The 26,814-nt window shown below is 42.6% G+C and overlaps 1 protein-coding gene across 1 annotated transcript in view; it reads left to right on the top strand.

Moving 5' to 3' along the window:
* Nucleotides 1-2,778: 2,778 nt before the first annotated feature.
* The window catches only part of LOC135516520 (F-box/WD repeat-containing protein 7-like), a 98,821-nt gene continuing 74,785 nt past the window's right edge, over nucleotides 2,779-26,814 (top strand). Inside the window, exons 1-2 of the mRNA XM_064940867.1 lie at nucleotides 2,779-2,992; nucleotides 5,762-6,436. Of these exons, the coding sequence (XP_064796939.1) occupies nucleotides 5,822-6,436 (615 nt within the window). The 5' untranslated portion in view covers nucleotides 2,779-2,992; nucleotides 5,762-5,821. The remainder of the gene's footprint in view (nucleotides 2,993-5,761; nucleotides 6,437-26,814) is intronic.

Raw genomic sequence — 26,814 nt, 5'->3', positions numbered from 1 at the left:
AGTTATATATATATAACCCTAACCCTTTATTTAACCAGGTAGTTATATATATATAACCCTAACCCTTTATTTAACCAGGTATTTATATATAGAACCATTTATTTAACCAGGTATTTATATATATATAACCCTAACCCTTTATTTAACCAGGTATTTATATATATAACCCTTTATTTAACCAGTTATTTATATATAACCCTTTATTTAACCAGGTATTTATATATATAACCCTTTATTTAACCAGTTATTTATATATAACCCTTTATTTAACCAGGTAGTTATATATATATAACCCTAACCCTTTATTTAACCAGGTAGTTATATATATATAACCCTAACCCTTTATTTAACCAGGTAGTTATATATATATAACCCTAACCCTTTATTTAACCAGGTAGTTATATATATATAACCCTAACCCTTTATTTAACCAGGTAGTTATATATATAACCCTAACCCTTTATTTAACCAGGTAGTTATATATATAACCCTTTATTTAACCAGGTATATATATATATAACCCTCACCCTTTATTTAACCAGGTAGTTATATATATATAACCCTAACCCTTTATTTAACCAGGTAGTTATATATATATAACCCTAACCCTTTATTTAACCAGGTATTTATATATATAACCCTTTATTTAACCAGGTATTTATATATATATAACCCTAACCCTTTATTTAACCAGGTAGTTATATATATATATAACCCTAACCCTTTATTTAACCAGGTAGTTATATATATATAACCCTAACCCTTTATTTAACCAGGTATTTATATATATAACCCTTTATTTAACCAGGTATTTATATATATAACCCTTTATTTAACCAGGTATTTATATATATAACCCTTTATTTAACCAGTTATTTATATATATAACCCTTTATTTAACCAGGTATATATATATATATATATATATAACCCTCACCCTTTATTTAACCAGGTAGTTATATATATATAACCCTAACCCTTTATTTAACCAGGTAGTTATATATATATATATATAACACCCTTTATTTAACCAGGTATTTATATATATAACCCTTTATTTAACCAGGTATTTATATATATAACCCTAACCCTTTATTTAACCAGGTAGTTATATATATAACCCTATCCCTTTATTTAACCAGGTATTTATATATATAACCCTTTATTTAACCAGGTATATATATATATAACCCTCACCCTTTATTTAACCAGATAGTTATATATATATAACCCTAACCCTTTATTTAACCAGGTAGTTATATATATATAACCCTATCCCTTTATTTAACCAGGTATTTATATATATAACCCTTTATTTAACCAGGTATATATATATATAACCCTCACCCTTTATTTAACCAGATAGTTATATATATATATAACCCTCACCCTTTATTTAACCAGGTAGTTATATATATATAACCCTAACCCTTTATTTAACCATGTAGTTATATATATATATATAACCCTAACCCTTTATTTAACCAGGTATTTATATATATAACCCTTTATTTAACCAGGTATTTATATATATAACCCTTTATTTAACCAGGTATTTATATATATAACCCTTTATTTAACCAGTTATTTATATATAACCCTTTATTTAACCAGGTATTTATATATATATAACCCTAACCCTTTATTTAACCAGGTAGTTATATATATATAACCCTGACCCTTTATTAAACCAGGTAGTTATATATATATAACCCTAACCCTTTATTTAACCAGGTAGTTATATATATATAACCCTAACCGTTTATTTAACCACGTATTTATATATATAACCCTTTATTTAACCAGGTATATATATATATATAACCCTAACCCTTTATTTAACCAGGTAGTTATATATATATAACCCTAACCCTTTATTTAACCAGGTAGTTATATATATATATAACCCTCACCCTTTATTTAACCAGGTAGTTATATATATATAACCCTAACCCTTTATTTAACCAGGTAGTTATATATATATATAACCCTCACCCTTTATTTAACCAGGTAGTTATATATATATAACCCTAACCCTTTATTTAACCAGGTAGTTATATATATATATAACCCTCACCCTTTATTTAACCAGGTAGTTATATATATATAACCCTAACCCTTTATTTAACCAGGTAGTTATATATATATATAACCCTCACCCTTTATTTAACCAGGTAGTTATATATATATAACCCTAACCCTTTATTTAACCAGGTAGTTATATATAAATATAACCCTAACCCTTTATTTAACCAGGTAGTTATATATATATAACCCTAACCCTTTATTTAACCAGGTAGGCCAGCATTTGCAACTGCGACCTGGCCAAGATAAAGCAAAGCAGTTTGACACATACAACAACACAGAGTTACACATGGAACAAACAAAACATAGTCAATAATACAGTAGAACAAAAAGCCTATATACAGTGAGTGCAAATGAGGTAAGATAAGGGAGTTAAATAGGCCATGGTGGAGAAGTAATTACAATATACCAATTAAACACGGGAACGGTAGATGTGTAGAAGATGAATGTGCAAGAAGAGATACTGGGGAAATCTATGAAATCTGACATATTACTTGTCAAGTCCTAGATTACCAAACATTTGATTTCTTTACCATATATCATAAAACGTTTTTTTAGATTCTAATTTGCCAAGCTTCAGAAAAAGTCCCTGTAAACAAACGAGTCATAACAAGGCGCCAGGGAGAGTGAATTCGACCTGACGTCATCACAGCGCATCAAACAGTTTTGTCTCTCTTTCAGAGGAGACTGAGCAGTACCTCTTCCTCTGACCTGATTTTAACGTTTCATGTTGATATCAGCAGTCTGCGTGTATCTCGCCGTCTGATGAAAGGTTGTTAGGATGCGATAAGCGTATTCTAGTGGGGGAAAGTGTCCAAACTCCCCTTTATTTCGAGTGCGAAGACAGGACAACACGTCACTAGTAACGTTAGTTACTACCCACAGCGGCTCTCTATTTTTGTCGAAAGTGAGTTTGCTTTTTAATTGTGTGTTAGTTTAATACGTGGTGGCTATTGAATAACTTTAGTAGGATACTTCTTGTAGTTGAAGCGTTTAAGGATAAAAGTGTCAACGAATTCAGACGTTCGCTAGCTAACTATGACAAGTGTTGAGACATATCAAGTTAACTGCTTTAGTTTTCGAGATTCTCGATATCTGTTGTTGAAGGAGCTGGTTTTAACATTGTGTATATGTATTTATTCTGAACACTTCCGTTTGTTGGCAATGTCAAATCTTGCACAATGTTTGTTAAATACTTACAGTTGTGTTCGATAGATTGACAGACAAACGCCGCGTAGTACTAAACGGTAAACCAATATAAACTCGTGTACTATCTATCTATCCATGGTGCTATCTCTGCTGATCATCTGTAGCAAAGGCAGACAGTTTGTGACTTCTCGAGAGATCTCCGCCCGAAAAAAACTGCTATCGGGTGCAGTCTTTATATATATATATATATATATTTATTTATTTAATGTGTGTGTGTGTGTGTGTGTGTGTGTATTTGTAATCTAACTATTTAGTTATGGAAACGTGACACCATGAATATAAACTGTACAATGACAACTTACAACACAGCAACCTTAGGTACATAGCTAGTTGGCTAGCTCGTGACAACAAGTAGATCGGTGGCTAGCTAGTGACAACAAGTAGATCTGTGGCTAGCTAGTGACAACAAGTAGATATGTGGCTAGCTAGTGACAACAAGTAGATCTGTGGCTAGCTAGTGACAACAAGTAGATCTGTGGCTAGCTAGTGACAACAAGTAGATCTGTGGCTAGCTAGTGACAACAAGTAGATCTGTGGCTAGCTAGTGACAACAAGTACATCTGTGGCTAGCTAGTGACAACAAGTAAATCTGTGGCTAGCTAGTGACATCAAGTAGATCTGTGGCTAGCTAGTGAAAACAAGTAGATCTGTGGCTAGCTAGTGACAACAAGTAGATATGTGGCTAGCTAGTGACAACAAGTAGATCTGTGGCTAGCTAGTGACAACAAGTAGATCTGTGGCTAGCTAGTGACAACAAGTAGATCTGTGGCTAGCTAGTGACAACAAGTAGATCAGTGGCTAGCTAGTGACAACAAGTAGATCGGTGGCTAGCTAGTGACAACAAGTAGATATGTGACTAGCTAGTGACATCAAGTAGATCTGTGGCTAGCTAGTGACATCAAGTAGATATGTGGCTTGCTCGTGATAACAAGTAGATATGTGGCTTGCTAGTGACAACAAGTAGATCTGTGGCTTGCTAGTGACAACAAGTTGATCTGTGGCTTGCTAGTGACAACAAGTAGATCTGTGGCTAGCTAGTGACATCAAGTAGATCTGTGGCTAGCTAGTGACAACAAGTAGATCTGTGGCTAGCTAGTGACAACAAGTAGATCTGTGGCTAGCTAGTGACAACAAGTAGATCTGTGGCTAGCTAGTGACAACAAGTAGATCTGTGGCTAGCTAGTGACAACAAGTAGATCTGTGGCTAGCTAGTGACAACAAGTAGATCTGTGGCTAGCTAGTGACAACAAGTAGATCTGTGGCTAGCTAGTGACAACAAGTAGATCTGTGGCTAGCTAGTGACAACAAGTAGATCTGTGGCTAGCTAGTGACAACAAGTAGATCTGTGGCTAGCTAGTGACAACAAGTAGATCGGTGGCTAGCTAGTGACAACAAGTAGATCTGTGGCTAGCTAGTGACAACAAGTAGATATGTGACTAGCTAGTGACATCAAGTAGATCTGTGGCTAGCTAGTGACATCAAGTAGATCTGTGGCTAGCTAGTGACAACAAGTAGATCTGTGGCTAGCTAGTGACAACAAGTAGATCGGTGGCTAGCTAGTGACAACAAGTAGATCGGTGGCTAGCTAGTGACAACAAGTAGATATGTGACTAGCTAGTGACATCAAGTAGATCTGTGGCTAGCTAGTGACATCAAGTAGATCTGTGGCTAGCTAGTGACAACAAGTAGATCTGTGGCTAGCTAGTGACAACAAGTAGATCTGTGGCTAGCTAGTGACAACAAGTAGATCTGTGGCTAGCTAGTGACAACAAGTAGATCTGTGGCTAGCTAGTGACAACAAGTAGATCTGTGGCTAGCTAGTGACAACAAGTAGATCTGTGGCTAGCTAGTGACAACAAGTAGATCTGTGGCTAGCTAGTGACAACAAGTAGATCTGTGGCTAGCTAGTGACAACAAGTAGATCTGTGGCTAGCTAGTGACAACAAGTAGATCTGTGGCTAGCTAGTGACAACAAGTAGATCTGTGGCTAGCTAGTGACAACAAGTAGATCTGTGGCTAGCTAACATGCCATTCCGGGAGCGTTTTAACTGTCAGTTTATTCCAAGTAATAATTTTGGCAAAATGGCAAAAATCTATAGGACAAGTAGATGAAATCTAATATAGTCATCATGGCAGGATCCACTAATTTCATTCATACTGACAAGGTAAACTCCCAGTCTCATTGTGAAATATTCCTCCAATTTCTAAGTGATCCTCTACTTGTTTATCCATGATAACCCATCTCTCCTGCTATCTAGTGTGAAGACAGTGGGAGTAGTGTTTGTCTTAGCAAGTCAGGGGAAAAACTCCCAGCGCTTTTGACAGAGTACTCCTCCAATTTCTATCCCCCTTTCTCTCCTCTGTCCTCTCCTTGTTTATCTAGGAGTCCAATCTCGCCTCTTATGTCGTCTTTTGTGTCGTTGGAGTTCTATTCTTCTAACCCCTGTCTATCCTCTCCTTTCTCCAGGATGCCCAGCCCCTCCTGTTCTCTCATCTGAAGACCGTAGGAGAGAAGTCTGGTTTAGTGATGAAACAGGACCCGTTGACCAGAGGGGGTAACACGGGTACACCCCTGCCAGGGAGGGGAGACTCTATGGGGGTATCGCTGCTAGGCAGCACCCCCTCTTCCTCCTCCATCTCTTCAATCTCCTCCCTCTCTTCCTTCATCTCTTCATCTTCCTCTGGGGAAGAAAGGAGAAAGGGAGGTGGTGAGGAGTTTATTGGCAGAGAGGAGGGGGAGGTGGTCAGCATTTCCATAGTTACCATAGCGGAGGAGTCCTGCCCCTCGGAACCGTTCGGAACTGTCGGCGGTCACGTCGAGGTAACAGCCGATGAGAGCGCGGCTAGGGAAAGAGATGGCCAATCAAAAACCTACCACAGTACCCAGACTGAAGAAGAAGGGGAGCGGAATGGAGAGGAAGAGGAGGAATGTAGAAAGGAGGATGATGAGAACGAGCAAGGAGATGAAGGCGAGGAAGCAGAAGAGGTGGGTGAAGACGAGAGTGACCGTCCTGCCCTGTTAGAAGAGGAGGAGGAAGAGGATGAAGAAGGAAGGAACCAGGTGTTTGTCTCGGATGAGAACTCTGAGTTGATGTCGGACAGACTGAACCCTGAAACACCTTCGACACTCCTCAACATCAAGGTAAGAACCCACCTCTCTAATTCAGAGTCCAGAGACGGGATAGTCCGGTATCCCATTGTGACGTACAGAGGCAAGGATAAGTACGTAAACCCTTTGGAAATACCTGGATTTCTGAATAAATTGGTCATAAAATATGATCTTCATGTCTTTATGGAACACACTGTGTAAACAAACTTTTGCAGTGTAGGGTGGCAAAAGTACGTGAACCCTTGGATTTAAAAACTGGGTTGACCCTCCTTTGGCCGCAATGACCTTCAAATAAACGTTTTTCTGTAGTTGCGGATCAGACCCGCACAACGGTCAGGAGGAATTTTGGACCATTCCTCGTTACAAAACTGTTTAAGTTCCACAATATTTTTGGGATGTCTGGTGTGAACTGCTCTTCTGAAGTCATGCTATAGCATCTGAATCGGGTTGAGGTCAGGACTCTGACTGGGCCACTCCAAAAGGTGAATTTGTTGAAGGCATTCTGTTGTTGATTTACTTTGTGTTTTGGGTCGCTGTCCTGTTGCATCACCCAACTTCTGTTGAGCTTCTATTGGCGGACAGATAGCATAACATTCTCCTGCAAAATGTCTTGATAAACTTGGGAATGTATTTTTCTGTCGCCGATAACAAGCTGTCCAGGTAAAGCAGCTCCAAACCATGGTGCTCCCTCCACCAGACTTTACAGTTGGGATGAGGTTCTGATGTTGGTGTGCCGTGCCTTCTTTACTCCACACATAGTGTTGTGTTCCTCCCAAACAACTCAACTGTAGTTTCATCAGTCCACAGAATATTTTGCCAGTAGAGCTGTGGAACATCCCGGTGCTCTTTTACAAACAGACATGCAGCAATGGTTTTTTGGACAGCAGTGTCTTCTTCCGTGGTGTCTTGTTTATAACCGTGGACTGATGAACATCAAGGCTTTTATAGAAAAGCTGAAACACTGGGCGTTCTAGACGGGAACCGGTCCACTACTGGGCGTTCTAGACGGGAACCGGTCCACTACTGGGTGTTCTAGACGGGAACCGGTCCACCACTGGGCGTTCTAGACGGGAACCGGTCCACTACTGGGCGTTCTAGATGGGAACCGGTCCACTACTGGGCGTTCTAGACGGGAACCGGTCCACTACTGGGCGTTCTAGACGGGAACCGGTCCACCACTGGGCGTTCTAGACGGGAACCGGTCCACTACTGGGCGTTCTAGACGGGAACCGGTCCACTACTGGGCGTTCTAGACGGGAACCGGTCCACTACTGGGCGTTCTAGACGGGAACCGGTCCACCACTGGGCGTTCTAGGCGGGAACCGGTCCACCACTGGGCGTTCTAGGCGGGAACCGGTCCACCACTGGGCGTTCTAGGCGGGAACCGGTCCACCACTGGGCGTTCTAGGCGGGAACCGGTCCACCACTGGGCGTTCTAGGCGGGAACCGGTCCACTACTGGGCGTTCTAGACGGGAACCGGTCCACTACTGGGCGTTCTAGACGGGAACCGGTCCACTACTGGGCGTTCTAGACGGGAACCGGTCCACTACTGGGCGTTCTAGACGGGAACCGGTCCACCACTGGGCGTTCTAGACGGGAACCGGTCCACCACTGGGCGTTCTAGGCGGGAAACGGTCCACCACTGGGCGTTCTAGGCGGGAACCGGTCCACTACTGGGCGTTCTAGGCGGGAACCGGTCCACTACTGGGCGTTCTAGGTGGGAACCGGTCCACTACTGGGCGTTCTAGACGGGAACCGGTCCACTACTGGGCGTTCTAGAAGGGAACCTTTCCATTACTGGGCGTTCTAGAAGGGAACCGGTCCATTACTGGGTGTTCTAAACGGGAACCGGACCACTACTGGGCGTTCTATCCTATTCTATGTACAGTACAGTGTTGTCATGATGTACAAAAGGCAAAATAAATACATGTAAATGTGGGTTGTATTTACAATGGTGTTTGTTCTTCACCGGTTGCCCTTTTCTCTCTCTCCGCCGCTCTCCGCCTCCCTCCCTCTCGGCATTCCTCTCTGGCTGACTAAACTGGTTGTCCGGTAGGCTTGGCAGTCGTGTGAGAGCTGAACGAACTGACCTCCGTCTCTCTCTGCGCTTCTATGAATACCTAGCTAGGCCAACTCTCTCCTCGCTTCCCGTTCGCATCGGGGAGAGAGGCTTGTCCGAACATGCCCGCAGCAGCAGGCAACGAGAGATACTGTCGGACCTAACTGAAGTGGAAAGAGAGAGGAGGGACAATTGTGCCTTCGGACAAGAAGAGTACTATACTACCCATCTATTTAACTACCGCACTATTTGTGCTACCGGGAAGAGCGGAAGGGCGTTAAAACGGAAGAATACAATTACGATGGGTTTCTACGGCACGCTGAAGCACATCTTCTATAAAGTGAGTGTCGGGGTCATATTTATTTATTTATTTATTTTTACGCACCGGATTCTCCTTTTATTCCTGGCGTTTTATAAGTGTGATTTTGAAATCAGTGATGTTGGTGTTTTTCTCTGGGTTAAAGACACTGCTACTACTGTATACTAGTGTTATTGATCTGGTATGTGGGTGGTGGGGCTCGAGCTTCTGTTCTCTCCAGGGTATAGAAATAGACTACTGCGGAATAGGGAGTGAGAGAGGGGAAGACGGTAGGAAACGTGACGCGCCCGTTCTTCACCCCGTCTCTCCAAGTAGTCTACCGTTTAGAAACACGCTCTGAGATGTAGCCTACACTATATACGCCAACAGAAGCTAAATGTATACGGTTGTTGCTTGGCCATCTATTCGTCTGTTGTGTCCGGGGCTGCGGTGCGTGTATTTATTCTGCGGCGCTGTAGACTATATGATAGAAAGGTGTTGGCGAACCGAGTCAATGAATGAATCTGCGGCCGCTTGGGGAAAACAACCGATAAGGAACACACGGCTCGTGTGTATATGACCTGACCGAACCAATGTTTTGTTCCGGTTGATTAGGCTAAATCAATCTGAGAGTGTTTTTACTCGCAGGAACGGGAGTCCCCCCTCAGCCTGTCGCCACAGTATGTGTGTGGTGCATGCCATGATGCCACCCTGGCCCCCGGCAGCAGTGGTATGGTGACACCTGGCTTGGGCGTTAACCTACAGACCCCAGCTAACTAATATACACAACACAATACTGCTGACCTAATGACCCCAGCTAACTAATATCAACACAATACTGCTGACCTAATGACCCCAGCCAACTAATATACACAATACTGCTGACCTAATGACCCCAGCTAACTAATATACACAATACTGCTGACCTAATGACCCCAGCCAACTAATATACACAACACAATACTGCTGACCTAATGACCCCAGCCAACTAATATCAACACAATACTGCTGACCTAATGACCCCAGCCAACTAATATACACAATACTGCTGACCTAATGACCCCAGCCAACTAATATCAACACAATACTGCTGACCTAATGACCCCAGCCAACTAATATACACAACACAATACTGCTGACCTAATGACCCCAGCCAACTAATATACACAATACTGCTGACCTAATGACCCCAGCCAACTGATATACATAATACTGCTGACCTAATGACCCCAGCCAACTAATATACACAATACTGCTGACCTAATGACCCCAGCCAACTAATATACACAATACTGCTGACCTAATGACCCCAGCCAACTAATATACACAATACTGCTGACCTAATGACCCCAGCCAACTAATATACACAACACAATACTGCTGACCTAATGACCCCAGCCAACTAATATACACAATACTGCTGACCTAATGACCCCAGCCAACTAATATACACAATACTGCTGACCTAATGACCCCAGCCAACTAATATACACAATACTGCTGACCTAATGACCCCAGCCAACTAATATACACAACACAATACTGCTGACCTAATGACCCCAGCCAACTAATATACACAATACTGCTGACCTAATGACCCCAGCCAACTAATATACACAATACTGCTGACCTAATGACCCCAGCCAACTAATATCAACACAATACTGCTGACCTAATGACCCCAGCCAACTAATATACACAACTCAATACTGCTGACCTAATGACCCCAGCCAACTAATATACACAATACTGCTGACCTAATGACCCCAGCCAACTAATATACACAATACTGCTGACCTAATGACCCCAGCCAACTAATATCAACACAATACTGCTGACCTAATGACCCCAGCCAACTAATATACACAACTCAATACTGCTGACCTAATGACCCCAGCCAACTAATATACACAATACTGCTGATCTAATGACCCCAGCCAACTAATATACACAATACTGCTGACCTAATGACCCCAGCCAACTAATATACACAATACTGCTGACCTAAAGACCCCAGCCAACTAATATACACAATACCGCTGACCTAATGACCCCAGCCAACTAATATACACAATACTGCTGACCTAATGACCCCAGCCAACTAATATACACAATACTGCTGACCTAATGACCCCAGCCAACTAATATACACAATACTGCTGACCTAATGACCCCAGCCAACTAATATACACAATACTGCTGACCTAATGACCCCAGCCAACTAATATACACAATACTGCTGACCTAATGACCCCAGCCAACTAATATACACAATACTGCTGACCTAATGACCCCAGCCAACTAATATACACAACACAATACTGCTGACCTAATGACCCCAGCCAACTAATATACACAACACAATACTGCTGACCTAATGACCCCAGCCAACTAATATACACAACACAATACTGCTGACCTAATGACCCCAGCCAACTAATATACACAATACTGCTGACCTAATGACCCCAGCCAACTAATATACACAATACTGCTGACCTAATGACCCCAGCCAACTAATATACACAACACAATACTGCTGACCTAAAGACCCCAGCCAACTAATATACACAACACAATACTGCTGACCTAATGACCCCAGCCAACTAATATACACAATACTGCTGACCTAATGACCCCAGCCAACTAATATACACAACACAATACTGCTGACCTAATGACCCCAGCCAACTAATATACACAACACAATACTGCTGACCTAATGACCCCAGCCAACTAATATACACAATACTGCTGACCTAATGACCCCAGCCAACTAATATACACAATACTGCTGACCTAATGACCCCAGCCAACTAATATACACAATACTGCTGACCTAATGACCCCAGCCAACTAATATACACAATACTGCTGACCTAATGACCCCAGCCAACTAATATACACAACACAATACTGCTGACCTAATGACCCCAGCCAACTAATATACACAATACTGCTGACCTAATGACCCCAGTCAACTAATATACACAATACTGCTGACCTAAAGACCCCAGCCAACTAATATACACAACACAATACTGCTGACCTAATGACCCCAGCCAACTAATATACACAACACTGCTGACCTAATGACCCCAGCCAACTAATATACACAATACTGCTGACCTAATGACCCCAGCCAAATAATATACACAACACAATACAGCTGACCTAATGACCCCAGCCAACTAATATACACAATACTGCTGACCTAATGACCCCAGCCAACTAATATACACAATACTGCTGACCTAATGACCCCAGCCAACTAATATACACAATACTGCTGACCTAATGACCCCAGCCAACTAATATACACAATACTGCTGACCTAATGACCCCAGCCAACTAATATACACAACACCGCTGACCTAATGACCCCAGCCAACTAATATACACAATACTGCTGACCTAATGACCCCAGCCAACTAATATCAACACAATACTGCTGACCTAATGACCCCAGCCAACTAATATCAACACAATACTGCTGACCTAATGACCCCAGCCAACTAATATACACAATACTGCTGACCTAATGACCCCAGCCAACTAATATACACAATAATGCTGACCTAATGACCCCAGCCAACTAATATCAACACAATACTGCTGACCTAATGACCCCAGCCAACTAATATACACAACACAATACTGCTGACCTAATGACCCCAGCCAACTAATATACACAATACTGCTGACCTAATGACCCCAGCCAACTAATATACACAATACTGCTGACCTAAAGACCCCAGCCAACTAATATACACAACACAATACTGCTGACCTAATGACCCCAGCCAACTAATATACACAACACTGCTGACCTAATGACCCCAGCCAACTAATATCAACACAATACTGCTGACCTAATGACCCCAGCCAACTAATATACACAACACAATACTGCTGACCTAATGACCCCAGCCAACTAATATACACAATACTGCTGACCTAATGACCCCAGCCAACTGATATACATAATACTGCTGACCTAATGACCCCAGCCAACTAATATACACAATACTGCTGACCTAATGACCCCAGCCAACTAATATACACAATACTGCTGACCTAATGACCCCAGCCAACTAATATACACAATACTGCTGACCTAATGACCCCAGCCAACTAATATACACAACACAATACTGCTGACCTAATGACCCCAGCCAACTAATATACACAATACTGCTGACCTAATGACCCCAGCCAACTAATATACACAATACTGCTGACCTAATGACCCCAGCCAACTAATATACACAATACTGCTGACCTAATGACCCCAGCCAACTAATATACACAATACTGCTGACCTAATGACCCCAGCCAACTAATATCAACACAATACTGCTGACCTAATGACCCCAGCCAACTAATATACACAACTCAATACTGCTGACCTAATGACCCCAGCCAACTAATATACACAATACTGCTGACCTAATGACCCCAGCCAACTAATATACACAATACTGCTGACCTAATGACCCCAGCCAACTAATATCAACACAATACTGCTGACCTAATGACCCCAGCCAACTAATATACACAACTCAATACTGCTGACCTAATGACCCCAGCCAACTAATATACACAATACTGCTGATCTAATGACCCCAGCCAACTAATATACACAATACTGCTGACCTAATGACCCCAGCCAACTAATATACACAATACTGCTGACCTAAAGACCCCAGCCAACTAATATACACAATACCGCTGACCTAATGACCCCAGCCAACTAATATACACAATACTGCTGACCTAATGACCCCAGCCAACTAATATACACAATACTGCTGACCTAATGACCCCAGCCAACTAATATACACAATACTGCTGACCTAATGACCCCAGCCAACTAATATACACAATACTGCTGACCTAATGACCCCAGCCAACTAATATACACAATACTGCTGACCTAATGACCCCAGCCAACTAATATACACAATACTGCTGACCTAATGACCCCAGCCAACTAATATACACAACACAATACTGCTGACCTAATGACCCCAGCCAACTAATATACACAACACAATACTGCTGACCTAATGACCCCAGCCAACTAATATACACAACACAATACTGCTGACCTAATGACCCCAGCCAACTAATATACACAATACTGCTGACCTAATGACCCCAGCCAACTAATATACACAATACTGCTGACCTAATGACCCCAGCCAACTAATATACACAACACAATACTGCTGACCTAAAGACCCCAGCCAACTAATATACACAACACAATACTGCTGACCTAATGACCCCAGCCAACTAATATACACAATACTGCTGACCTAATGACCCCAGCCAACTAATATACACAACACAATACTGCTGACCTAATGACCCCAGCCAACTAATATACACAACACAATACTGCTGACCTAATGACCCCAGCCAACTAATATACACAATACTGCTGACCTAATGACCCCAGCCAACTAATATACACAATACTGCTGACCTAATGACCCCAGCCAACTAATATACACAATACTGCTGACCTAATGACCCCAGCCAACTAATATACACAATACTGCTGACCTAATGACCCCAGCCAACTAATATACACAACACAATACTGCTGACCTAATGACCCCAGCCAACTAATATACACAATACTGCTGACCTAATGACCCCAGTCAACTAATATACACAATACTGCTGACCTAAAGACCCCAGCCAACTAATATACACAACACAATACTGCTGACCTAATGACCCCAGCCAACTAATATACACAACACTGCTGACCTAATGACCCCAGCCAACTAATATACACAATACTGCTGACCTAATGACCCCAGCCAAATAATATACACAACACAATACAGCTGACCTAATGACCCCAGCCAACTAATATACACAATACTGCTGACCTAATGACCCCAGCCAACTAATATACACAATACTGCTGACCTAATGACCCCAGCCAACTAATATACACAATACTGCTGACCTAATGACCCCAGCCAACTAATATACACAATACTGCTGACCTAATGACCCCAGCCAACTAATATACACAACACCGCTGACCTAATGACCCCAGCCAACTAATATACACAATACTGCTGACCTAATGACCCCAGCCAACTAATATCAACACAATACTGCTGACCTAATGACCCCAGCCAACTAATATCAACACAATACTGCTGACCTAATGACCCCAGCCAACTAATATACACAATACTGCTGACCTAATGACCCCAGCCAACTAATATACACAATAATGCTGACCTAATGACCCCAGCCAACTAATATCAACACAATACTGCTGACCTAATGACCCCAGCCAACTAATATACACAACACAATACTGCTGACCTAATGACCCCAGCCAACTAATATACACAATACTGCTGACCTAATGACCCCAGCCAACTAATATACACAATACTGCTGACCTAAAGACCCCAGCCAACTAATATACACAACACAATACTGCTGACCTAATGACCCCAGCCAACTAATATACACAACACTGCTGACCTAATGACCCCAGCCAACTAATATACACAATACTGCTGACCTAATGACCCCAGCCAAATAATATACACAACACAATACAGCTGACCTAATGACCCCAGCCAACTAATATACACAATACTGCTGACCTAATGACCCCAGCCAACTAATATACACAATACTGCTGACCTAATGACCCCAGCCAACTAATATACACAATACCGCTGACCTAATGACCCCAGCCAACTAATATACACAACACAATACCGCTGACCTAATGACCCCAGCCAACTAATATACACAATACTGCTGACCTAATGACCCCAGCCAACTAATATACACAACACAATACTGCTGACCTAATGACCCCAGCCAACTAATATACACAATACTGCTGACCTAATGACCCCAGCCAACTAATATACACAATACTGCTGACCTAATGACCCCAGCCAACTAATATACACAATACTGCTGACCTAATGACCCCAGCCAACTAATATACACAATACTGCTGACCTAATGACCCCAGCCAACTAATATACACAACACAATACTGCTGACCTAATGACCCCAGCCAACTAATATACACAATACTGCTGACCTAATGACCCCAGTCAACTAATATACACAATACTGCTGACCTAAAGACCCCAGCCAACTAATATACACAACACAATACTGCTGACCTAATGACCCCAGCCAACTAATATACACAACACTGCTGACCTAATGACCCCAGCCAACTAATATACACAATACTGCTGACCTAATGACCCCAGCCAAATAATATACACAACACAATACAGCTGACCTAATGACCCCAGCCAACTAATATACACAATACTGCTGACCTAATGACCCCAGCCAACTAATATACACAATACTGCTGACCTAATGACCCCAGCCAACTAATATACACAATACTGCTGACCTAATGACCCCAGCCAACTAATATACACAATAATGCTGACCTAATGACCCCAGCCAACTAATATCAACACAATACTGCTGACCTAATGACCCCAGCCAACTAATATACACAACACAATACTGCTGACCTAATGACCCCAGCCAACTAATATACACAATACTGCTGACCTAATGACCCCAGCCAACTAATATACACAATACTGCTGACCTAAAGACCCCAGCCAACTAATATACACAACACAATACTGCTGACCTAATGACCCCAGCCAACTAATATACACAACACTGCTGACCTAATGACCCCAGCCAACTAATATACACAATACTGCTGACCTAATGACCCCAGCCAAATAATATACACAACACAATACAGCTGACCTAATGACCCCAGCCAACTAATATACACAATACTGCTGACCTAATGACCCCAGCCAACTAATATACACAATACTGCTGACCTAATGACCCCAGCCAACTAATATACACAATACTGCTGACCTAATGACCCCAGCCAACTAATATACACAACACAATACCGCTGACCTAATGACCCCAGCCAACTAATATACACAATACTGCTGACCTAATGACCCCAGCCAACTAATATACACAACACAATACTGCTGACCTAATGACCCCAGCCAACTAATATACACAATACTGCTGACCTAATGACCCCAGCCAACTAATATACACAATACTGCTGACCTAATGACCCCAGCCAACTAATATACACAATACTGCTGACCTAATGACCCCAGCCAACTAATATACACAATACTGCTGACCTAATGACCCCAGCCAACTAATATACACAACACAATACTGCTGACCTAATGACCCCAGCCAACTAATATACACAATACTGCTGACCTAATGACCCCAGTCAACTAATATACACAATACTGCTGACCTAAAGACCCCAGCCAACTAATATACACAACACAATACTGCTGACCTAATGACCCCAGCCAACTAATATACACAACACTGCTGACCTAATGACCCCAGCCAACTAATATACACAATACTGCTGACCTAATGACCCCAGCCAAATAATATACACAACACAATACAGCTGACCTAATGACCCCAGCCAACTAATATACACAATACTGCTGACCTAATGACCCCAGCCAACTAATATACACAATACTGCTGACCTAATGACCCCAGCCAACTAATATACACAATACTGCTGACCTAATGACCCCAGCCAACTAATATACACAATACTGCTGACCTAATGACCCCAGCCAACTAATATACACAACACCACTGACCTAATGACCCCAGCCAACTAATATACACAATACTGCTGACCTAATGACCCCAGCCAACTAATATCAACACAATACTGCTGACCTAATGACCCCAGCCAACTAATATCAACACAATACTGCTGACCTAATGACCCCAGCCAACTAATATACACAATACTGCTGACCTAATGACCCCAGCCAAATAATATACACAATAATGCTGACCTAATGACCCCAGCCAACTAATATCAACACAATACTGCTGACCTAATGACCCCAGCCAACTAATATACACAACACAATACTGCTGACCTAATGACCCCAGCCAACTAATATACACAATACTGCTGACCTAATGACCCCAGCCAACTAATATACACAATACTGCTGACCTAAAGACCCCAGCCAACTAATATACACAACACAATACTGCTGACCTAATGACCCCAGCCAACTAATATACACAACACTGCTGACCTAATGACCCCAGCCAACTAATATACACAATACTGCTGACCTAATGACCCCAGCCAAATAATATACACAACACAATACAGCTGACCTAATGACCCCAGCCAACTAATATACACAATACTGCTGACCTAATGACCCCAGCCAACTAATATACACAATACTGCTGACCTAATGACCCCAGCCAACTAATATACACAACACCACTGACCTAATGACCCCAGCCAACTAATATACACAATACTGCTGACCTAATGACCCCAGCCAACTAATATCAACACAATACTGCTGACCTAATGACCCCAGCCAACTAATATCAACACAATACTGCTGACCTAATGACCCCAGCCAACTAATATACACAATACTGCTGACCTAATGACCCCAGCCAACTAATATACACAATAATGCTGACCTAATGACCCCAGCCAACTAATATCAACACAATACTGCTGACCTAATGACCCCAGCCAACTAATATACACAATACTGCTGACCTAATGACCCCAGCCAACTAATATACACAATACTGCTGACCTAATGACCCCAGCCAACTAATATCAACACAACACAATACTGCTGACCTAATGACCCCAGCCAACTAATATACACAATACTGCTGACCTAATGACCCCAGCCAACTAATATACACAATACTGCTGACCTAATGACCCCAGCCAACTAATATACACAATACTGCTGACCTAATGACCCCAGCCAACTAATATACACAATACTGCTGACCTAATGACCCCAGCCAACTAATATACACAATACTGCTGACCTAATGACCCCAGCCAACTAATATACACAATACCGCTGACCTAATGACCCCAGCCAACTAATATCAACACAATACTGCTGACCTAATGACCCCAGCCAACTAATATACACAATACTGCTGACCTAATGACCCCAGCCAACTAATATACACAATACTGCTGACCTAATGACCCCAGCCAACTAATATACACAACACAATACTGCTGACCTAATGACCCCAGCCAACTAATATACACAATACTGCTGACCTAATGACCCCAGCCAACTAATATACACAACACAATACTGCTGACCTAATGACCCCAGCCAACTAATATACACAACACAATACTGCTGACCTAATGACCCCAGCCAACTAATATACACAATACTGCTGACCTAATGACCCCAGCCAACTAATATCAACACAATACTGCTGACCTAATGACCCCAGCCAACTAATATACACAATACTGCTGACCTAATGACCCCAGCTAACTAATATACACAATACTGCTGACCTAATGACCCCAGCCAACTAATATACACAACACAATACCGCTGACCTAATGACCCCAGCCAACTAATATACACAATACTGCTGACCTAATGACCCCAGCCAACTAATATACACAACACAATACTGCTGACCTAATGACCCCAGCCAACTAATATACACAATACCGCTGACCTAATGACCCCAGCCAACTAATATACACAACACAATACTGCTGACCTAATGACCCCAGCCAACTAATATACACAATACTGCTGACCTAATGACCCCAGCCAACTAATATACACAATACTGCTGACCTAATGACCCCAGCTAACTAATATACACAATACTGCTGACCTAATGACCCCAGCTAACTAATATCAACACAATACTGCTGACCTAATGACCCCAGCCAACTAATATCAACACAATACTGCTGACCTAATGACCCCAGCCAACTAATATCAACACAATACTGCTGACCTAATGACCCCAGCCAACTAATATCAACACAATACTGCTGACCTAATGACCCCAGCCAACTAATATACACAATACTGCTGACCTAATGACCCCAGCCAACTAATATACACAATACTGCTGACCTAATGACCCCAGCCAACTAATATCAACACAATACTGCTGACCTAATGACCCCAGCCAACTAATATACACAATACTGCTGACCTAATGACCCCAGCTAACTAATATACACAATACTGCTGACCTAATGACCCCAGCCAACTATTATACACAACACAATACCGCTGACCTAATGACCCCAGCCAACTAATATACACAATACTGCTGACCTAATGACCCCAGCCAACTAATATACACAACACAATACTGCTGACCTAATGACCCCAGCCAACTAATATACACAATACCGCTGACCTAATGACCCCAGCCAACTAATATACACAATACTGCTGACCTAATGACCCCAGCCAACTAATATACACAACACAATACTGCTGACCTAATGACCCCAGCCAACTAATATACACAATACTGCTGACCTAATGACCCCAGCCAACTAATATACACAATACTGCTGACCTAATGACCCCAGCCAACTAATATACACAATACTGCTGACCTAAAGACCCCAGCCAACTAATATACACAACACAATACTGCTGACCTAATGACCCCAGCCAACTAATATACACAACACTGCTGACCTAATGACCCCAGCCAACTAATATACACAATACTGCTGACCTAATGACCCCAGCCAAATAATATACACAACACAATACAGCTGACCTAATGACCCCAGCCAACTAATATACACAATACTGCTGACCTAATGACCCCAGCCAACTAATATACACAATACTGCTGACCTAATGACCCCAGCCAACTAATATACACAACACCACTGACCTAATGACCCCAGCCAACTAATATACACAATACTGCTGACCTAATGACCCCAGCCAACTAATATCAACACAATACTGCTGACCTAATGACCCCAGCCAACTAATATCAACACAATACTGCTGACCTAATGACCCCAGCCAACTAATATACACAATACTGCTGACCTAATGACCCCAGCCAACTAATATACACAATAATGCTGACCTAATGACCCCAGCCAACTAATATCAACACAATACTGCTGACCTAATGACCCCAGCCAACTAATATACACAATACTGCTGACCTAATGACCCCAGCCAACTAATATACACAATACTGCTGACCTAATGACCCCAGCCAACTAATATCAACACAACACAATACTGCTGACCTAATGACCCCAGCCAACTAATATACACAATACTGCTGACCTAATGACCCCAGCCAACTAATATACACAATACTGCTGACCTAATGACCCCAGCCAACTAATATACACAATACTGCTGACCTAATGACCCCAGCCAACTAATATACACAATACTGCTGACCTAATGACCCCAGCCAACTAATATCAACACAATACTGCTGACCTAATGACCCCAGCCAACTAATATACACAATACTGCTGACCTAATGACCCCAGCCAACTAATATACACAATACTGCTGACCTAATGACCCCAGCCAACTAATATCAACACAATACTGCTGACCTAATGACCCCAGCTAACTAATATACACAACACTGCTGACCTAATGACCCCAGCCAACTAATATACACAATACTGTTGACCTAATGACCCCAGCCAACTAATATACACAATACTGCTGACCTAATGACCCCAGCCAACTAATATACACAATACTGCTGACCTAATGACCCCAGCCAACTAATATACACAATACTGCTGACCTAATGACCCCAGCCAACTAATATACACAATACTGCTGACCTAATGACCCCAGCCAACTAATATACACAATACTGCTGACCTAATGACCCCAGCCAACTAATATACACAACACTGCTGACCTAATGACCCCAGCCAACTAATATACACAATACTGTTGACCTAATGACCCCAGCCAACTAATATACACAATACTGCTGACCTAATGACCCCAGCCAACTAATATACACAATACTGCTGACCTAATGACCCCAGCCAACTAATATACACAATACTGCTGACCTAATGACCCCAGCCAACTAATATACACAATACTGCTGACCTAATGACCCCAGCCAACTAATATACACAATACCGCTGACCTAATGACCCCAGCCAACTAATATACACAATACTGCTGACCTAATGACCCCAGCCAACTAATATACACAACACAATACTGCTGACCTAATGACCCCAGCCAACTAATATACACAACACAATACTGCTGACCTAATGACCCCAGCCAACTAATATACACAACACAATACTGCTGACCTAATGACCCCAGCCAACTAATATACACAATACTGCTGACCTAATGACCCCAGCCAACTAATATACACAATACTGCTGACCTAATGACCCCAGCCAACTAATATCAACACAATACTGCTGACCTAATGACCCCAGCCAACTAATATCAACACAATACTGCTGACCTAATGACCCCAGCCAACTAATATACACAATACTGCTGACCTAATGACCCCAGCCAACTAATATACACAATACTGCTGACCTAATGACCCCAGCTAACTAATATCAACACAATACTGCTGACCTAATGACCCCAGCCAACTAATATCAACACAATACTGCTGACCTAATGACCCCAGCCAACTAATATCAACACAATACTGCTGACCTAATGACCCCAGCCAACTAATATCAACACAATACTGCTGACCTAATGACCCCAGCCAACTAATATACACAATACTGCTGACCTAATGACCCCAGCCAACTAATATACACAACACAATACCACTGACCTAATGACCCCAGCCAACTAATATACACAATACTGCTGACCTAATGACCCCAGCCAACTAATATACACAACACAATACTGCTGACCTAATGACCCCAGCCAACTAATATACACAATACCGCTGACCTAATGACCCCAGCCAACTAATATACACAATACTGCTGACCTAATGACCCCAGCCAACTAATATACACAATACTGCTGACCTAATGACCCCAGCCAACTAATATACACAATACTGCTGACCTAAAGACCCCAGCCAATTAATATACACAACACAATACTGCTGACCTAATGACCCCAGCCAACTAATATACACAACACAATACTGCTGACCTAATGACCCCAGCCAACTAATATACACAATACTGCTGACCTAAAGACCCCAGCCAATTAATATACACAACACAATACTGCTGACCTAATGACCCCAGCCAACTAATATACACAACACAATACTGCTGACCTAATGACCCCAGCCAACTAATATACACAATACTGCTGACCTAATGACCCCAGCCAACTAATATACACAATACTGCTGACCTAATGACCCCAGCCAACTAATATACACAATACTGCTGACCTAATGACCCCAGCCAACTAATATACACAATACTGCTGACCTAATGACCCCAGCCAATTAATATACACAATACTGCTGACCTAATGACCCCAGCCAACTAATATACACAATACTGCTGACCTAATGACCCCAGCCAACTAATATACACAACACTGCTGACCTAATGACCCCAGCCAACTAATATACACAATACCGCTGACCTAATGACCCCAGCCAACTAATATACACAATACTGCTGACCTAATGACCCCAGCCAACTAATATACACAACACAATACCGCTGACCTAATGACCCCAGCCAACTAATATACACAACACAATACCGCTGACCTAATGACCCCAGCCAACTAATATACACAATACCGCTGACCTAATGACCCCAGCCAACTAATATACACAACACAATACTGCTGACCTAATGACCCCAGCCAACTAATATACACAATACTGCTGACCTAATGACCCCAGCCAACTAATATACACAATACTGCTGACCTAATGACCCCAGCCAACTAATATACACAATACCGCTGACCTAATGACCCCAGCCAACTAATATACACAACACAATACCGCTGACCTAATGACCCCAGCCAACTAATATACACAACACAATACTGCTGACCTAATGACCCCAGCCAACTAATATACACAATACTGCTGACCTAAAGACCCCAGCCAACTAATATACACAATACTGCTGACCTAATGACCCCAGCTAACTAATATCAACACAATACTGCTGACCTAATGACCCCAGCCAACTAATATAGACAACACAATACCGCTGACCTAATGACCCCAGCCAACTAATATACACAATACTGCTGACCTAAAGACCCCAGCCAACTAATATACACAACACAATACTGCTGACCTAATGACCCCAGCCAACTAATATACACAACACTGCTGACCTAATGACCCCAGCCAACTAATATACACAATACTGCTGACCTAATGACCCCAGCCAACTAATATACACAACACAATACCGCTGACCTAATGACCCCAGCCAACTAATATACACAATACCGCTGACCTAATGACCCCAGCCAACTAATATACACAATACTGCTGACCTAATGACCCCAGCCAACTAATATACACAATACCGCTGACCTAAAGACCCCAGCCAACTAATATACACAATACCGCTGACCTAATGACCCCAGCCAACTAATATACACAACACAATACTGCTGACCTAATGACCCCAGCCAACTAATATACACAACACAATACTGCTGACCTAATGACCCCAGCCAACTAATATACACAATACTGCTGACCTAATGACCCCAGCCAACTAATATACACAATACTGCTGACCTAATGACCCCAGCCAACTAATATACACAATACTGCTGACCTAATGACCCCAGCCAACTAATATACACAATACTGCTGACCTAATGACCCCAGCCAACTAATATACACAATACTGCTGACCTAATGACCCCAGCCAACTAATAAACACAACTCTCTTCCACTGACTTATGTTCAGCTCATAGTGTCTCTCCTCTCTCTCTCTCTCTCTCTCTCTCTCCCAGCTCTTACTGACTCCTACCCATGAGCCCCCTCTCTCTCCCTCTCCCAGCTCTTACTGACTCCTACCCATGAGCCCCCTCTCTCTCCCTCTCTCTCTCCCTCTCCCAGCTCTTACTGACTCCTACCCATGAGCCCCCTCTCTCTCCCTCTCCCAGCTCTTACTGACTCCTACCCATGAGCCCCCTCTCTCTCTCCCTCTCCCAGCTCTTACTGACTCCTACCCATGAGCCCCCTCTCTCTCTCCCTCTCCCAGCTCTTACTGACTCCTACCCATGAGCCCCCTCTCTCTCTCCCTCTCCCAGCTCTTACTGACTCCTACCCATGAGCCCCCTCTCTATTTAACCAGGTAGGCAAGTTGAGAACAAGTTCTCATTTACAATTGCGACCTGGCCAAGATAAAGCAAAGCAGTTCGACACAAACAACAACACAGAGTTACACATGGTGTAAAACAAACATACAGTCAATAATACAGTGTAAACAAGTCTATATACGATGTGAGTAAATGAGGTGAGATAAGGGAGGTAAAGGCAAAAAAGGCCATGGTGGCAAAGTAAATACAATATAGCAAGTAAAACACTGGAATGGTAGATTTGCAATGGAAGAATGTGCAAAGTAGAAATAAAAATAATGGGGTGCAAAGGAGCAAAATAAATAAATAAAATACAGTAGGGAAAGAGGTAGTTGTTTGGGCTAAATTATAGGTGGGCTATGTACAGGAGCAGTAATCTGTGAGCTGCTCTGACAGCTGGTGCTTAAAGCTAGTGAGGGAGATAAGTGTTTCCAGTTTCAGTGCTTTTTGTAGTTCGTTCCAGTCATTGGCAGCAGAGAACTGGAAGGAGAGGCGGCCAAAGAAAGAATTGGTTTTGGTGGTGACTAGAGAGATATACCTGCTGGAGCGTGTGCTACAGGTGGGAGATGCTATGGTGACCAGCGAGCTGAGATAAGGGGGGACTTTACCTAGCAGGGTCTTGTAGATGACATGGAGCCAGTGGGTTTGGCGACGAGTATGAAGCGAGGGCCAGCCAACGAGAGTGTACAGGTCGCAATGGTGGGTAGTATATGGGGCTTTGGTGACAAAACGGATGGCACTGTGATAGACTGCATCCAATTTGTTGAGTTAGAGTGTTGGGGGCTATTTTGTAGATGACATCGCCAAAGTCGAGGATTGGTAGGATGGTCAGTTTTACAAGGGTATGTTTGGCAGCATGAGTGAAGGATGCTTTGTTGCGAAAAAGGAAGCCAATTCTAGATTTAACTTTAGATTGGAGATGTTTGATATGGGTCTGGATGGAGAGTTTACAGTCTAACCAGACACCTAAGTATTTGTAGTTGTCCACGTATTTTAAGTCAGAGCCATCCAGAGTAGTGATGTTGGACAGGCGGGTAGGTGCAGGTAGCGATCGGTTGAAGATATGTTTATTGTAGTGAGGTGAAGTGTTTATTGTAGTGAGGTGAAATGTTTATTGTAGTGAGGTGAAGTGTTTATTGTAGTGAGGTGAAGTGTTTATTGTAGTGAGGTGAAGTGTTTATTGTAGTGAGGTGAAGTGTTTATTGTAGTGAGGTGAAGTGTGTATTGTAGTGAGGTGAAGTGTTTATTGTAGTGAGGTGAAATGAGGTGATGATATTTTGTCATGACTTTTCCGTTCTGGAAATTCCAGGGCTCTTGGAAACAGACCACATGGTTGGATTATGGTTGTGGTTTTGTTAGGTGTGTGTGTGTGTGTGTGTGTGTGTGTGTCTAAAGGCCGTATGCTGGAAATGGGTGTGTGCTGGTTCCTGGTTTTACTGTCAATATAGAAAACAGTGGCTTAACATCTACTCCTCTCCCCCTGTCATCCTTCCACCTCTCTCTGTCATCCTTCCACCTCCCTCTGTCATCCTTCCACCTCCCTCTGTCATCCTTCCACCTCCTTCTGTCATCCTTCCACCTCCCTCTGTCATCCTTCCACCTCCCTCTGTCATCCTTCCACCTCCTTCTGTCATCCTTCCACCTCCCTCTGTCATCCTTCCACCTCCCTCTGTCATCCTTCCACCTCCCTCTGTCATCCTTCCACCTCCCTCTGTCATCCTTCCACCTCCCTCTGTCATCCTTCCACCTCCCTCTGTCATCCTTCCACCTCCCTCTGTCATCCTTCCACCTCCCTCTGTCATCCTTCCACCTCTCTCTGTC

Source organism: Oncorhynchus masou, chromosome 27 (genome assembly GCF_036934945.1).
Source record: "Oncorhynchus masou masou isolate Uvic2021 chromosome 27, UVic_Omas_1.1, whole genome shotgun sequence".
In the NCBI taxonomy this organism is placed as follows: domain Eukaryota; kingdom Metazoa; phylum Chordata; class Actinopteri; order Salmoniformes; family Salmonidae; genus Oncorhynchus; species Oncorhynchus masou.
Note: the sequence above shows the minus strand (reverse complement) of the source record. Positions and strands in the feature narration are given on the sequence as shown.